Source organism: Furipterus horrens, unplaced genomic scaffold (genome assembly GCF_987537825.1).
Source record: "Furipterus horrens unplaced genomic scaffold, mFurHor1.1.pri manual_scaffold_5, whole genome shotgun sequence".
NCBI classification, from domain to species: Eukaryota; Metazoa; Chordata; class Mammalia; order Chiroptera; family Furipteridae; genus Furipterus; species Furipterus horrens.
The window spans coordinates 27,715,604-27,730,987 of NW_028327175.1; the positions used below are offsets into that span (position 1 = coordinate 27,715,604).

Consider the following 15,384-nt stretch of genomic DNA (forward strand, 5'->3'; position numbering starts at 1 on the left):
AAATCCCACTTTTACATTCCTGTCAGGAAAACATTCAATTGTGTGTAAGTTTGAGGCTCTTCATTACTTGTAAAAGGTAAGAACCAAAAATACTATGAGTCCAACATGAAGCAATTGGTTAAATGAACCATGATACACCTCTACCAAGGAACACGACACAGGATCGAGGGGTCTAAAACATGTTCTCCCCAACACAAGTGAAAGAAACTATACTTACAATGGGGTCTCATTTGTATAACACCTTAAGGGAAGGAAACATTTAAAATGTATTCCTAGAAGGATGCACAAGTAACTGGTCTCAGGGACTGTCCTGGGGGCGGGGAAGTCACTTTTCCCTTGAGACCTTCTTACAGTGTTCACTTGATCTATCCTGTGTTTGAGCATTACTAGTTTAGCTGTTAAAAGAAAATAATATTAATTTTAAAATTCCTTAAAAAGCTTTCCAGAGATGTTCTAAGTAAAGGAAATAAACTAAAGAACAACATTTGCATTGTACCATTTAGGTAAAAGAGTACTTATAAACACAAAACTATATATTTGTTTCAACTTATGGGTGTCAATACTTGGAACCATGATTGAAGGATGCCTATCTACCACTGTGTTTGTCTGAGAGGTGGTCTGCAAAAAGATTCAAGTATGAGAAAGTATGCAGCAATAACTTAACACATTTTTAAATGTTACCTTTCAAAAATAAAGTAAAATTGTGTCAGAAGAAAGTGTACATTTATTTCAATCAAAATAAGTAACATTAAAAAAACTAGTATATTTCATTGTTTCATTTTCTCATTTATGAGGCTTATTCAAATATCACACTATTGTACCATAGAATGTTTATTTCACAAATGATTTTTAATTTTGTAGCCACGATTTCCCCATGTTTTTACATTATCACATCTTTTTATCTACACTTTTTAAACATTAAGTACAGAATGTGTTAGAAGTTAAAAAAGAAAGACATTCTTTCTGCTGAAAGATTAACTTTTTGGATATCAGAAAACTGAAGCTGCTGGGCTCACATTTATTTGTAGATTCCAAAATAGCCCTGAGGTCTAAATAGGAAAATACCTCTTAGAAACTAACAAAAACTCTCACTTCAAAATAAAACACTATGATATTTACAGACTTATATCCAGACTCAACATTTTTATAATATCCAGAAACCTGCCGGATTTTTAGAAATGACAATGAAAATAGCTTTACATTCGGAAAACAGAGCTTATACCAAGATCAAATATCACCTGGCACCCTGTGCATTAGTCTGTTAACGCACATCCTCAGACACCCAATAAATGCCAAGAGAATTTTAATGAGATTAGCTTTTTCTGTTTATTTGAATGAGGTGTATTATTCAAATTCCTTAGGATGTTCCAAAGGCTCACGGGGCTGCTGGTAGCAGTTATGGGTGTACAGCTTCCTTTATTGGTTTTCATCAAATTTGACATAGCTGTGCAGTTCCAAACCAGCTTCTAGAATTTCTGCTCCCAAATTGGTGTTAAAGTGCTTCCATGTGACTCCCCAGAACTTCATCAACATCAGGTCAACACCTGTCAAGCTCTACCTGGGATGGCCGGCCTGTTTCGTTTCTCTTCTACACTGTCCTTAAAAACAATACAAAGGTGTCACATTATGATGAAACGATTTCTCTCAAAACCCAAATTGTTACCTGTGATTAAAGTATCTAACACTTACGCAGACTTGGGAAAATCTTGGCACTTCTGACAGGTAAATGTGGATTTGATGGTTAACCTGGTGCCAAACATCAGGGGAGTCAACCTTACCCTAAGGCCACAGGCTGAATGCCTAGCAGAGTCCTCTCCAGGATGGCGCCTCTCCATGCCAAGGTTGTTTGTCAAAGACAGAGACCCAGACCTGGCTATAGGACCTCGCCAAGGAGCTCCTATATTAGTCACCTGGTCAAATACCACCTCTCAAGAAAAAGACCCGCGTTATGACATGCTGGCTGTGTTACACGTCACATTAGCCGGAGTGCTCATGGTGGGCCTTGGGCTTGCAGTCCTCCTGAATACACACCATCCAAGCAGGTCACACTCCCTAAGAGCCACAGTGCAGCCACAGCACCAGCCACCTTCGTGAGCGCGCAGCCAGGTATCCTTTCTGCGCGTGCACGTGTGCACGCGCACTCCCACCTTATCGCGCACTGTCCACTTTGGTACAGCTCGCTGCTGAGGGCTGTCATTGCACAGCAGGGGCCCCGTCTTTCACACAGGGCTTACTTCAGGCTGGGTCAGAGCGAGGGAATTGTGTACTCAGGGCCGGCATTCACCTGAGCCACTCAAAAATTAGTTTATCAGTCCAGGTAGTGGTCAGGTTTTCTATTTCTTTCAAAAAACCTCCAGAGACATGTCTTTAGCCACTTACTGTATGTTAAATGTTAATGAAGCAACGTGAACTCAAGGGCACGGAAGTGAACAGCTGACTCAAGACTTACACAGGTGCCCAAAACAAGTTCCAGGTGCCTCTGGGTGAGCGATTGAGGAGAGCAGCCAGTGTTTCAGGAAGAACTGTTGTTAGTGTTTCGTGGCCAACGAGAACTCAGTGATTTCCTACCCAATTCCAGTTGTCATAAATGTGACTTTGTTGTTTAATAAGGAGCAACTGTGCTCCACCTTCCTCCTTTCCTTCCCCGGTAGGCCTTGGCCCTCCCAGCAGAGGCACGGATGAGACAGGGCCTGCTGCAGGGGAAACCAAGGCCCAGGCGCACAGGAACAGGGCCTGAGGGCTTCTGTGCGTGGGACGCCCACAGCCAGGTGCAGAATCCAAACAGGTCCCCACCGTGGAACAGAAAGGGTCCTGCCATGTTAGAGCTTTGGTGTACACGAGAAAAAGCGCTAGCATTTTATCATGTAAAGGGCTGGTTGTGACTAGGCGCTTCCAATAGCTTGTGATAAATCTTAATCCTACGGGGAACAACTGTATTGTATTAGAATGGAAAAATGAGCAAGCGTGAATCTCCAGGTGAACCCAAGGGAAAAAATAACACCTAACAGCAGGGCCATAACTCATTTTACAGAGCAAACTTAGCAAAATTATGAAAAGACTGTCTTCTCTCTTGATGTAGTGTGGACAAAGGAGAAAATACAGTGCTCTTGCCGGGGGCTGCAAGAGACCACTCACACCTGTACTTCTTAGTCCTGGCTCATTTATTTACCTCTCAGCGATGCTTTTCTTCACAACTTGGTGCCTATGACTCTTCCCTGGGGACAGCAGGCTTCGCATCCACTGGAGCAGGGGTCCCGAGCCACTGGGCCATGGACCGGACCAGTCCGGTCCTGTTAGGAACCGGGCCACACAGCAGGAGGTGCGCTTGAATGTAATGCGCTTGAATCACCCCAAAACCATCCTTGCCTCCAGCCTGTCTGTGGGAAAATTGTCTTCCATGAAATCAGTCCCTGGTGCCAAAAAGGTTGGGGACCGCTGCACTGGAGGACCAGGGTCTGGCCCCACCTCACAGAATTCAGTTTCACAGATGACAGCCTTGTCTCCACTCACACTGGACTTCCAGAGACCGGGTCACCCACTGACAGCAGGAGAAAGTGGGCAGAGGCAGCCTGGAAGGGTCCCTCTGCACCCACAAGTCCCATTTTTCCAACTGACATCATGAAATCTATCCCTTTCAACAAAATGAGCCTCAAGTCTTAGGAGGGCCCACAGTAGAGATGATGAAGGCATTGCAGTTTCCCGTCTTCGTATTCCTGAGGTGTCTCATGCTGCCTATTGGGAGGAGCGTCGGAAAAGCAAAGGTCCCTCATGCCATGTGCTGCATTTCCCTAGTGCAGCCAAAGACAGGAAGGTGCAGCCTCTGAACACCCAGGTCCTTCCGGACAACCTCTCCCAGGTTTTCCCTCCTCCTTTCCAGCACTGAGCTTGGCGCTGGTCTGGCCATGGCACACCTGATTCATTTGAGCATGTTCAAAACTGAGTCATTTCACACCACACCTCCCAATATCAGATGGGGAGGTACGAGCAATGAATAAGCCCATCTGTGTTATCACAAACATCACTTCTCCCATAGGGCATGAATTTTTTGTTTGTTTGTTTGTTTTTTGTTATAAATACAAGGGTTCCCATCCACAAGAGGCAACTGAGAGGCAGTGAAGTAACTCCACATCCACCACAGAGCCATTTCAGCTGCCAGGGTCCCTTGTTTCCAATAACCAGGGAATCTCGAATGAGGGGCGATTCCCAGACATCTTCCTGAATAACAGCAGCGTTGACATTATCTTAGAAACATTTCTTCTGTCTACTTTAATTGTAATTCACACAAACACTAAAAAGTATTAAAATATACTTCAACTTTGCCCCTATTTTATATATAAATCCCTGAGAAGGTACCTGTCAACTTGAAATTTACTATTTATAGTTAATCAACATCAGGGGTACATGCAGACACCAGACCCTCCCTCCTCTCTACATGGGGGTGGGGGTGTTGTCATCTGTCAGAAGAGAAACCTAGGGCTCCCTTCCTTTAAAAGGGCAAGAGACAAAATTCTAAAGCACCTGCACACATACATACTGAAGAAATCTGCTCTTCATTCACTACTGAGTGTTTGGAAGTTATGACATGGTCATTCAACAGGGATGCCACATTGCCTCTCATTATGGCCTTGCTTCTCTGACCTTTTAAGACCTCAGAGTAGGAAAAGCAATTGAGGGGGAAAAAAGGGAGGTGAAGGTGGTGGCAGAGAACAAATGTGACAAAGCCAGGGAGACATGAAAATTAGAAGCGGCCCATCAGTGTCCCTGCCCCTGACACTGGAAGACAAGGACAGGGAATGACCCTGAACAAGACAATGCATCCAGACATTCAAAGCAACAACTAACAACAACAACAACAACAAAAAAAAAAAATCTCTAAAAAATCCAGGTAGGACCATCAGGGAAACTACAGATGCTTCCATCATGGAGACCAGCCCTCACCCCATCCATGAGGACTTGGCCAATCCCAACTCTTAGGCACAAGGGTCCCCTGCAGCCAGCTACCACCAGTGATGCTCAAAGTGGGTCCAGACCTCTGTGACATTCTTCTTGTGCCTTTCTGGGATGAGGGAGGAACTCACTATGATCTGACTTTAAAAGCTCAAGTATCAACACAACTATGCCCCGTAAGTTCAGGTACACTGTGCAATACTGAGGGTTTTAGAGAGGTGAGTATGAGACCCCTGATTGCTCCATGCCTGACAGTGCTGAGAGGGAAGGAATAGGGAGAGGCCAGCACCACACCCACTCAGCATGAGGCAGCCGGGCATCGGCCCCAACTTAGCCAGGAACCATAATTTGAACCTGCAAATCCAGGATTATAATAAAGAGCTTTTAAATCAGTCTGTAATGTTTTAAATCTAGAAGTTCCAAGCAGAATACTATTTAAATAAAGTGCTGTCAGTAGTGCATATGTGACACATACTCTACAACCCACATGGCGAAAGATTCATTAGAATTTCTCAGTGCTTTACAGATTTAAAAAAAAAAAAAATTGGACAGGAAACTCCTGGTGAGAGCTTGGGGCTCAGAGCAAGTCACATCCAGTGCTCTGCCAAAGTCTCCATTTTTTGGAAATTCTACAAAGTCAGAGTGAGGATAAATGGAACTTTGGGGGTTGTTATCAAAGGAAGAATACAAGTTCACATCAGGGAATCTTTGGAACTGAGTCTGGAGGAGGGAGCCACCCAGCCCACTTGAGTTTTGCCTAAAACAAGTTTGCTTCACAGTCAACTCTAATCTCTGTTCCTCTAAAAGTTACCGACCTCCGTTTCAGTGGTTTTCACTCTGGGTTGCTTATTCTTTTTGCATTTTTTCGTATTTTAAGAACATCTGAATTCAACTTATTGAAGAGCACATGACTTAATTTTGCATTTCTAACAATAACATTAGATTTGCCCCATTTCATTGAAAAGGTTTTCCTCTTATATCGGTTTTTGAACATGTTAACGATTTTGTATCCAGCTTATCTAAAATTCCTTGCTTAAATGAATTTAGTTCTAGCAATAAATACATGTTTCTCTGTGCACAATAGGTTTTTCTTCATTATTATTACTGTATGAATAAGAGAGCTTAAAAAATAAGATACAAGGAAATCCGATCCCTGTCTCACTTGATCATTTTGCTGTAAAAATGCTTCCATCAAATAGAAAAAATATTTGCATCACTTAATCAAATTAATAAAAACATACAGGGTTATGTGTACCCAGAATGAGAAGGAAAGGCAGGATCAAAAACAAAGCACAGAACAGGAGAATTTCACAAATTCCGTATGAAATCATAGCGATATCACAAGTAATTATTGCTAGAAACAGTATTTTAAACAAAGGGTCTTCGGAAAAACGCATTAAAACTGTTTTAATACAAACAGTTCCACCATCGGTAAAATGTTGCAAATTTGATCATGATTAAAATACAAAATTACACTGAAAATGCTCTTTGATAAATTGGTTTTAGTTTTTTTTCTTGAGGTTCTAACGGTATACTTTTAGGCAAATTGCCCACTAGGTGTATTGATTGCTAGGGGAACTGGTTTTAGGCAAACTAATTTCTGCTATGCCCAATTCACTCCTGGATGCAGCCTGAACAAAAAAGGACAGTTTTCCGGCCCCGCAGAGGACACTGTCCCGGGGAGGAAGGTGCGGCCCTGAGCAGGGAGGGAGGGCGGGAGGCGCACCCTTCCTGGCGCGGAGCCACGCAGCCTTCCCCCGGCCCCTCCCGGGGCTCCGGATGGGGTGGCATCCAGACCTGGCTACCCTCACGTCCTTTTCTTCCAGCGCGCCGCCCGCCTTTCCTTCTGTGCTGCCGCCGCCCGCTGCTTCTCCGCCTCTTCCGCCTTCCTCTTTTCCTCTTTGGCCTCCTTGTACCTCCACTTGGGGAGCTGCAGGTGGGAGCTGTCCTTGGTGCTGCCCTTTGCGTGCACCCGCTCGGGCTGGAAGGTGGGCGCGGGCGCCTTGGTGATGCGCACCCTGGGGATGACTACGCCCGGCCGCACGCTGCTGCTCCTCCTCAGCAGTTGCAGGGACAGGAGGCTGGCCTTCCGCGGCGCAGCTGGCAGCTGGGGAGGCGGGAAGCTGGCTCTCAGGGCCGCCCCTCTGGACACGCCGACGGCCTGGGAGGTCTGGATTTGCTCCTTGGTGTCCTCCACCTTGTCCCTCTCCTGGGCATTTGTGTCCAGGGCCCCAGGAGCCTCCAGGATCTCCTGCACCGCTAGCCGCCTTTTCCCCACACAGGGGGGGTTCTTGGGGCACACGGTCTGGCAGGCGATGGCCACAGCAGGACTGTAGAGACTCGTGGTCATCCTGACCATGTGGTCCAGGACCCCTCCATCCTCCAGGCCCTTGTGCGAGCGGGAGGTCAGCGTGGACCGCATAAACTCGGTGAGCCTCTGCAAGCAGTTCTTGGAGTCCGCAGGCTTCAGACCTCCCTCGGGGGGCAGCGGCAACTCTGGCTTGTACCTCTCCCCGAACTGCTCCGGACAGGGCCGCTCCAGCAGCCTCTGGATGAGGCGCACCGCCTCCAACCGCCCCGTGTAAGCGGCCCACTCTGGGGGCGACATCCCGCGGCAAGGGTCCCTGGCTTGGACATCTGCCCCTGAAAAACACAAAACACAAACTGTTATGAGTGGAGGCAACAAGAGCTTTTCCCCTCCACAGGCAGAAAACAAAATTCAGGAGAATGAAGCACAGGTCAAACTTCCAAAACCTAGTAACAGAATCTACCCCTAGCCAGGTGGATGAACCTGCCTCTGACAAGCACCTACTGCGTTTACTATTATAACACATCACACCTTTAAGTGCTCCATTTAATGGCTTCTCTTTCCTAAAGAACATGAACTCAGCACCCCAATCTTGGCATTTTTAAAGAAATGAGATTTCTTGGCCTTTCATCAATGGAGAGATGAAGACAGCAAAAGTATTTTGTGAACATAGACTGATGCCGCTAGAATGTTGTAAAAATTCTAACAGTAACAGTCACTTGCATTTATTTATCATCTCACTTTTCCCTCACAGATCTCTGGGAGGACGGCTATGCTCGTTATGTTGCAGAAATGTGAGGCCATTCACTTCTCCAGTACAGAGGCCACATCTCACCTGTCTTTGTTTCCTCAACACATATCATCCTGGCTGGTAGGAGGCACACATTTAATAAAGGTTTGTTACAGAATGGATGATAGTCACAGTGGTCAGGGGACCTGCCCGAGGCCTTGAAGCTGGTAAGAGAGAAGGTCCCCTGACCCTCAGCCCCATGCACCTTCCACCACCCCAAGGGGCAAGTCCCTTCCTCGGTGATAGGTTTCATGTTGACCTGGCTGGGCTCTAGTTCAGGGATTCAATCAAACATGAATTTATGTGTGCTGTGAAGGTATTTTGTAGATGTGGTTAACATCCATAAGTGGTTGATGTGAAGTTAAGGAGACTACCTGAAATAATGGGGGTGGGCCTTGCCCAATCAGTTGAAGGTCTTAAAAACAAAAGCTGAATTTTCTGGAGAAGAAGGAATTCAGCTTCAAGACTGTAGCAATGGCTCCTACAGAAGTGTCCAGCCTGCTAGCTGCCTCCAGATGTCAAGTCTGTCAACTCCCCAAGCCATGCAAGCCAATTCTTTAAAACAAATCTCTTAATCAAAGAAACCTCTTAATATATAGCACCCATTGGTTCCATTTTTCTGGAGAACTCTAATTCCTACATGTTCATAGCCTCACTTATCCTGATCACTTTGTGAATAAATCTCCTCCATACCACCCACTGCCCCCTCCTAATATTTTATACATTTCGGCTTGGTAGTAAAATAAGAATTAATAAAGAATTGCTGTTCAATTCATCTTGGTCCAATCTCAGCCCCATATACAGTGAAAAATCATTCAGGATTTCAAGTCCCATTAGTCATGTTTCCACTGGCAAAGCCATGTGGAGGAGTGGGGGAATTATCTAGTCTGCGAACTCCCCAGGGCAGGCTAGGCAGAGGCTTCTATCCCGTGCAGACCCAGGTGTCTCACATGTGGTGCCTGGTCAGTATGTGCTGTACTGAGAAGAATAGAGGAGCCTGGCAGCCCCAGTGACCCCATGACCCAGGCAGATCCAGTTCGCCTGATTTCACCTGGCGATGCTCTTGATTCTGTGACACCTTAAGGAATAGCCATATTAGAAGAGTGGCAATTATTTAGAACTGGAAATCAGGATGGAACTCATTAGCTAGAGTATCATTTATAAATGGACTGAAATGAAAAGGGGGCAGTAAAAATGTCATTGCAAAAAATAGATGACACATTAAACCTTAATTAATTGCATGTCACTTAAAAAAAGGAACAAACTGCAAAATTAAAATCTTAATGAATACTGCTTGAAAGAGACATTTTTCAAATGCTAATGGAAAACTAAAGGAGCAGCTGTCCAAAGTTTAGTACACCTCTTCCGGTTCCTCTTGTACCTTTTCAGGGTGATCTTGGAAAATACAAACATTTTAAAGAACAAAGGCCATTTTAACTGTAATACAGCCCAAGAATCTTCTTCATGTTATAAGTCAGGGGTTCACTTCCTTTAAGAAATTACCACTAAGAGTAATATTAATGGCCTGATTGTAGTGATTAAATCATGAAAGGCAAGTACTGCTAATTAACTGCATACATACAGGGTGGGGCAAAAGTAGGTTTACAGTTGTGAGTATGTGTTGTTATTTATTTATTAATTATTGTATTATTTTTTCATACAAACAAATGTAAACCTACTTTTGCCCTACCCATATAGCTTTTAGAGAATATGGAAAATTTCCAAAACTCTACTGTATCCATCTTCTCCCCATGAGACTCTTGGCCTCCTCATATCCTACCCAATGTTGTTTCACCCAGGGCGCCAGCCATGCAGATAAGAGTTGGGCTCCTGCCAGTGGGTCCATTTACTGCCATGTTGAGTGCTATGAGCTGTCTACACAAAATCCTCTGTTTTATTCAAGGGAGCTACATACTCAGTTCTAAGCAATGCACCCTGAATGGTCTACCCCAGAGTTTCGCAACCTTGACAGTACTGATTGACGTTTTTAGTCAGACCGTTTCGTTGTGCGGGTTGTCCTGTGCATTGCAGGATTTTTAATAGCATCCCTGGTCTCTACCCACTAGATGCCAGTAGCATTCCACCAGCTGTGAAAACCAAAAATGTCCCAGACCTTGCCAAATGCAATCCTGTTCCCCATTTGAGCCCCAAAGAGAAGGTTGTTGCATCCTTCTGGGAGGGACAGATATGGTTAGGGCTGCTGCTTCCTGTATGAAGCGTGAATCTGCAGCCTGGAGCTGTGATGACCTCTTGCAATCATGAGGTGACCAGTAAAGAAGCTGAGAGGGGTGGTGGGGCACTAAGCGGACAAGAGGAAGGAACCTGGGTCTGTGACGTCCTCAAGGCCCAGGACCAGCTATGCATGGGGACTGCCTACCTCAGAACTTCTAGTGAGGTCTGAAAAATGTATGCCTAGCTTCCTTAAACCACCATCAAGTCAGGATTTCTGTTCCTCATAGCAGAAAGCATTCTAAATGGGTCCCAAAGGAAAACAAGCTACCTTCCATCACTCATTCTCAGGCTGCTTTTCCCAGGGAGCCTTGGCCAGGTCCACGGAAACAGCCAGAGACAAGCAGAGCCCAAGATGCACCACTTTCTTCCCTGTTTCTCCAACGGCCCCCAGCCCCATGTTATCTACCCACTGAAGCCCAGCTCTGTCTCTCTCCCGCCCAGAACCCTTTCCAGTCACATGGGACCACTGTGGGCCAGTCCTTGCAGGCCTCTTCCTGTGCCACCTCTGGCCTGTATCTTGGGCACATGGGGTATAATCAGTATGACAAGTCATACAGGAGAGCACCCCAATGGGCATCAGGGCATGTATACTCCAGCCCACTGCACAGAGGGGAACTGCCACAGATTTAATGTGCCTGGGAGGTGCCCTGCCCTGAGGGACCCGAGTTGGAGGATAAATACCCCGGCTTCCCTGGCGCACCCCCAGAAAGCATTCTTGAGATATCTTGTACTAGGTCTTTCAGAGGTTCTAGGAAGGGCTGACTCCAGGCTGCCCACAGGGGTCACCAGCTTATAAGCACAGTTTATTAGCTTTCCTGTCATCCTGGTCTCACTTCCTTATCATTCATACCACATCCCAAGGTCATCTCCCAGAAAAATTACTTGCCCCCAAGTTCTTGCCTCACGGTTTGCTTTCATGGGTGCCCAAGTTAAGACACTGTGCTAGATGACAGAGAATGCCTAGTTTTTAGCCATCTTTCTGCTTAACAACTTGAAACTATTCCAGCTGGGAAAATTATTGGTTCACAGGAAAGTCATGTTCTCCTTATAAACAGAAAGAAACCTTTTAGCAGTATCATACCTTTTCACTTTCCAGAAGGACACAATCAGGCCTAGCCTAGGACAAGACGGCCATACGGTCAGTACCCTAACATGGGTGCTCCCTGTTCCTCATTAAACAAGCCGCCCACACCTTCTGCTTTTTTCCATGGAACCACAAATGACTCTCATTTTTTTTTAGGATTTTATTTATTTTTAGAGAGAAGGGAAGGGAGGGAGAGAGGGAGAGAAACATCAATGCATCGTTGCCCCTCACACGCCCGCAACCAGGGCATGTGCCCTGACTGGGAATCAAACCTGTGACCCTTTTCTTTGCAGGTCAGCACTCAATCCACTGAGCCATACCAGCCAGGGCCAATTTCGCATTTTTTGTTTGTTTAGTTTTGCTTCCCAGGTGCTGGCGCAATTACAGCATCCCTCAGGTGTAAAGCCAGCTCTCTTAAGCAAGTCCAGAACCTGCCAACCTCCACTGAGTTCTGTCTGTTCAGAGATGATCATGTCCTCCCTGCAGCTTCCCAGAGCCACTTATTTAAACAGACCTGTCACTTTGGGGCATTAATATTCCATCAAATCAACAAGGTTCCACAGCCTTCCTTATGATTCTTATCAGCAGAGCCAACAGTATTCCTTGGGAAGCCAAAAACCAAAGAGCCAATAAATCAGCTTTTCAGAACCTGGTTGTATTTTTATTAAAATCCAAGGTTCTGATAATTTTAACATTATTTTATTCTGCCTGACAAGGTAAGATAAGAGCTGATATGTGTCTGTATATTCTTAACTATTGGAAAAGTTGAACAGTTTAAGGGAGTATCCAGTTCAATGATTCATCATTTCTAAAAGGAAATGCTTCTTTTTATAATGAAATTGCAACTTGGAAATTCAAACTCAGGAGCAGAAATATACTCGGTGACAGAAGAATTCTGCACTTGACACAATGAGAAGGAGAAACACATTTTTATCCCTACCATTAATATGTAGTAATGCCAATGAATGCCTTTTGCTCTTGAAATAACCACAGGACAACCATCCTGTGATTAGCTCTCAAGGTACTTTCCACAGGTGTACATAAATGCCAACTCAAAAGAAATACTCAGGCATTAGTAGCTTTAAAAGCCTTAATTTTTCTTAATATTGATAGGACAAAAATACTTGTACAAATTTTTAAATAGCTTAACAAGTATTCTTATTGCTGTCCACCAAACCCAAGAAAGACATTCAAGCACAATTTTTAAAACATACATACACATACTATAAAAGAAAAATGAAACTCACTTTCCTGGGAGAAAAAAACCATAAACTAACATAAGTAACAGTAGAAAATGAAAATTTTCTAGAAGTGAGACACTACAACCAAAGCCTTAGAAGGTGAAGCGAAAGCTCCCTGAAAAAGGTGTCAGGTTTTTATTTTAAGAAGGTATGTAGGACAAGATGAAAGTATATAAGAGGGAAAAAATTCTCTTTCCATGTTTTCCCCCTTTTCACATTTACATTAGTGACACCAATGGTTCTCATTGGGAAGCAACCATACTCCCTCCCCCAGGGACATTTGGCAAAGTCTGGAGACAAGTTTGGTTGTCAAACCTGGAAGATGCTACAGTCACCTGCTGTCAGAGGCCAGGGATGCTGCTAAGCACCCATCTATTCTCAGGACAGCCCCCAACCACAAAGAATTACGTGGCCCCAAAAGTCAATAGTGACAAGATTAAGAAAGCCTAAGTTAATGCATATTGCCTTCAGTAAGAAAGTTTAAGTATCTCACCACAAGAATATTTTTCAAAGGAAAAAATAGACCATGTTTTTTCATTCATTTAACAGGTAATTACCGAATACGTAAATTCACCAAAAACAATAATAATAACAGTAATAACCAAAGTTGACTGAAGGCTTCCTTCATCCCAGGAAAGTCCAAGGGCCTTCCACACGTGAACCCATTCAATCCCCATCATGACTTCCTGCAGTAGCTACTGTCATTTGCCCCATCTTATAGAAGGGGAAATGGGGTCTTAGAACATTAGGTACATACAGGGTATGTGGAAGAACTAGAATTTGAAACCAGAGGTCCTGACTTCCAAGTTAGTCTTGTTGACCATTCTGCTCCAGCCACCCACAGTTCCGGGATGAACACAGTCAAGCTCTGTACTCATGTGAAGTCTAGACTTTGATGGGGCAGGGATCACAGAGGAAGGAACAGGAAAAGGAGAGCACATAAAACCTAATGCCCAATTTGTTATCCAAATACCTGAGTGGGGGAAAAATCAACATTTAGCAATGAGCACACTGCCTATAAGCAGGCCCATCTCTCAAGAGACCCAAAGGGTGTTTCTGGAATACTGTTCCAGGGTCCCATCGCATAGCCAGTGCCTGAAACCTCCACCAATACCAGAGGAAAGTAAAACAGCAGCAGAACCTGGGCATTTGCCAGTGGATTGGAAGGCAACTGACCTACAAACCAAAGGGTTTGTGATTCAAATTAATTCACTGGGAAAAATGCACCAATGTGGCTGACATCATACCTTTTTTGGCTGAAAAAGTAAACTGCAAAAGATCTACACTCAGTTGTAACTAGATCCAGAGTAAAAGCAGGTGAAGCTTCCTCCAAACACATAAGCATGACAACCACCGTTTAAGCAAGAGTAGCATCTCTCTCTGGCACAGGACAGGCAGGGGTCTAAACTGTTGAAACTGATGTCTCACTTTTGAAACTGTCAGTGAGTTCAAAAGCACAGTCAATGGGATTAATCTTAAATATGATCTTTCTTATTTCCAAGAAAGTTTTCATCTTCGAAGCCTCTGTCTTCATTTCCTGAATTTATTTTTCTTACAGCATCTCCTGAAACACTCCGGTTAAAGCAGGAGGAAAAAGATATCTAAGGCAAGTTGTGAATCTCATACGCCCATCTAACCACAAGGAAAACAACAGAGAGGCTCAGACTGGAGGACACTGTGGATTGGCCAGTATGGAGACAGTCAAGCCATGGACAAGGAGGTAAGACTGGGAAACTGTCATGGACCACAGGAGACTAGGGACACATGACAACTGAATATGGGAGCCTGGATGAGAGCCTGGAACAGAAAGGGGACATTAATGGAGGAATTGCTAAAATCTGATGAAGTCTGGAGTTGAGTGAATAATAACATGCCGTTAGCCTCTCTGTAAGATGTTAACGTGGGGAGACGAGTGAGGCCTGTGTGGGAACTCTGCCTTATCTTTGTCACTTTTCCGTACATCTGAAATGATTCCAAAGTAAATGTTGTCTAAACAGAACCACTAGCTTAGGTTGACAGCCGGCAGAACTTTGCTGCTGTCCTCAGGATACTTAGGATGGAAGGGGAAAGGCTACCTCTCCAGGAACTCAAAGCACCAACGGGGATTAGCTGAACACAGAGCCAAGAATCAAAACAAAGTAAGTTAAATTAATGAAATTAAATAATGTCGACAGCAGCATTTCACACTGATTGAGATGTCAGAGACTCACCCTGTGCTGGACCCTGGGTGTGGACTTCACACACATTTTCTCATTTAATTCTCAAAATAACCTAATGAGGTTGTGCTAACTATAATCATGATTCCATTTTAGAGTCGGGGAAAGAGCTAGAGATCAGTCACAGGGAATTTGGCATAGTAGTTCATTAAATCTGCATAGCTCTTGAGAGGTCACAAAATATTGTCATATTTTATCCTCAGCGGGGTGACAAAAAAGTCACCCTTCCCTTTTCAAAGATGGAGACAGGGAGGCTCAGAGAAGGAAGTGCTTCCTCCAAGATGATGATGTCATAAAGGGCAATGAGTTGATCCGAAACTTCAGACTGAAACCTTTCCATTCTGTGACACATCATAGAAAAGACAGCTGCCACACACCACACACCACGGCACCATGTGACTCCAACCACCAGCAAGCAGGGACCTAGCATGGCAACTGGGCTGACGCCACCACCCCTGTGTCCACCTTCAATAGGACAGACTTGCCACTCAGAGCCAAGACCAGAATGGACATTTCTGAAGAACATGAGCAGGAGGAGGTTAGGGGGTGAAGGAAGAGCTCATCAG

The 15,384-nt window shown here is 44.7% G+C and overlaps 1 protein-coding gene and 1 long non-coding RNA gene across 2 annotated transcripts in view; both read right to left on the reverse strand.

Moving 5' to 3' along the window:
• Positions 1 to 813: 813 nt before the first annotated feature.
• On the reverse strand, positions 814 to 4,825 carry LOC150008301 (uncharacterized). The gene is made up of 2 exons (XR_016511289.1): positions 3,170 to 4,825; positions 814 to 1,598 (listed from the first exon to the last, which is right to left on the reverse strand). It is a non-coding gene; the product is annotated as an uncharacterized LOC150008301 (long non-coding RNA).
• Positions 4,826 to 6,376: 1,551 nt separating this feature from the next.
• Positions 6,377 to 15,384, reverse strand: part of ANKRD33B (ankyrin repeat domain 33B) — a 62,262-nt gene continuing 53,254 nt past the window's right edge. The window contains exon 4 of the mRNA XM_090278911.1: positions 6,377 to 7,590. Within this exon, the coding sequence (XP_090135037.1) occupies positions 6,755 to 7,590 (836 nt within the window). The 3' untranslated portion in view covers positions 6,377 to 6,754. The remainder of the gene's footprint in view (positions 7,591 to 15,384) is intronic.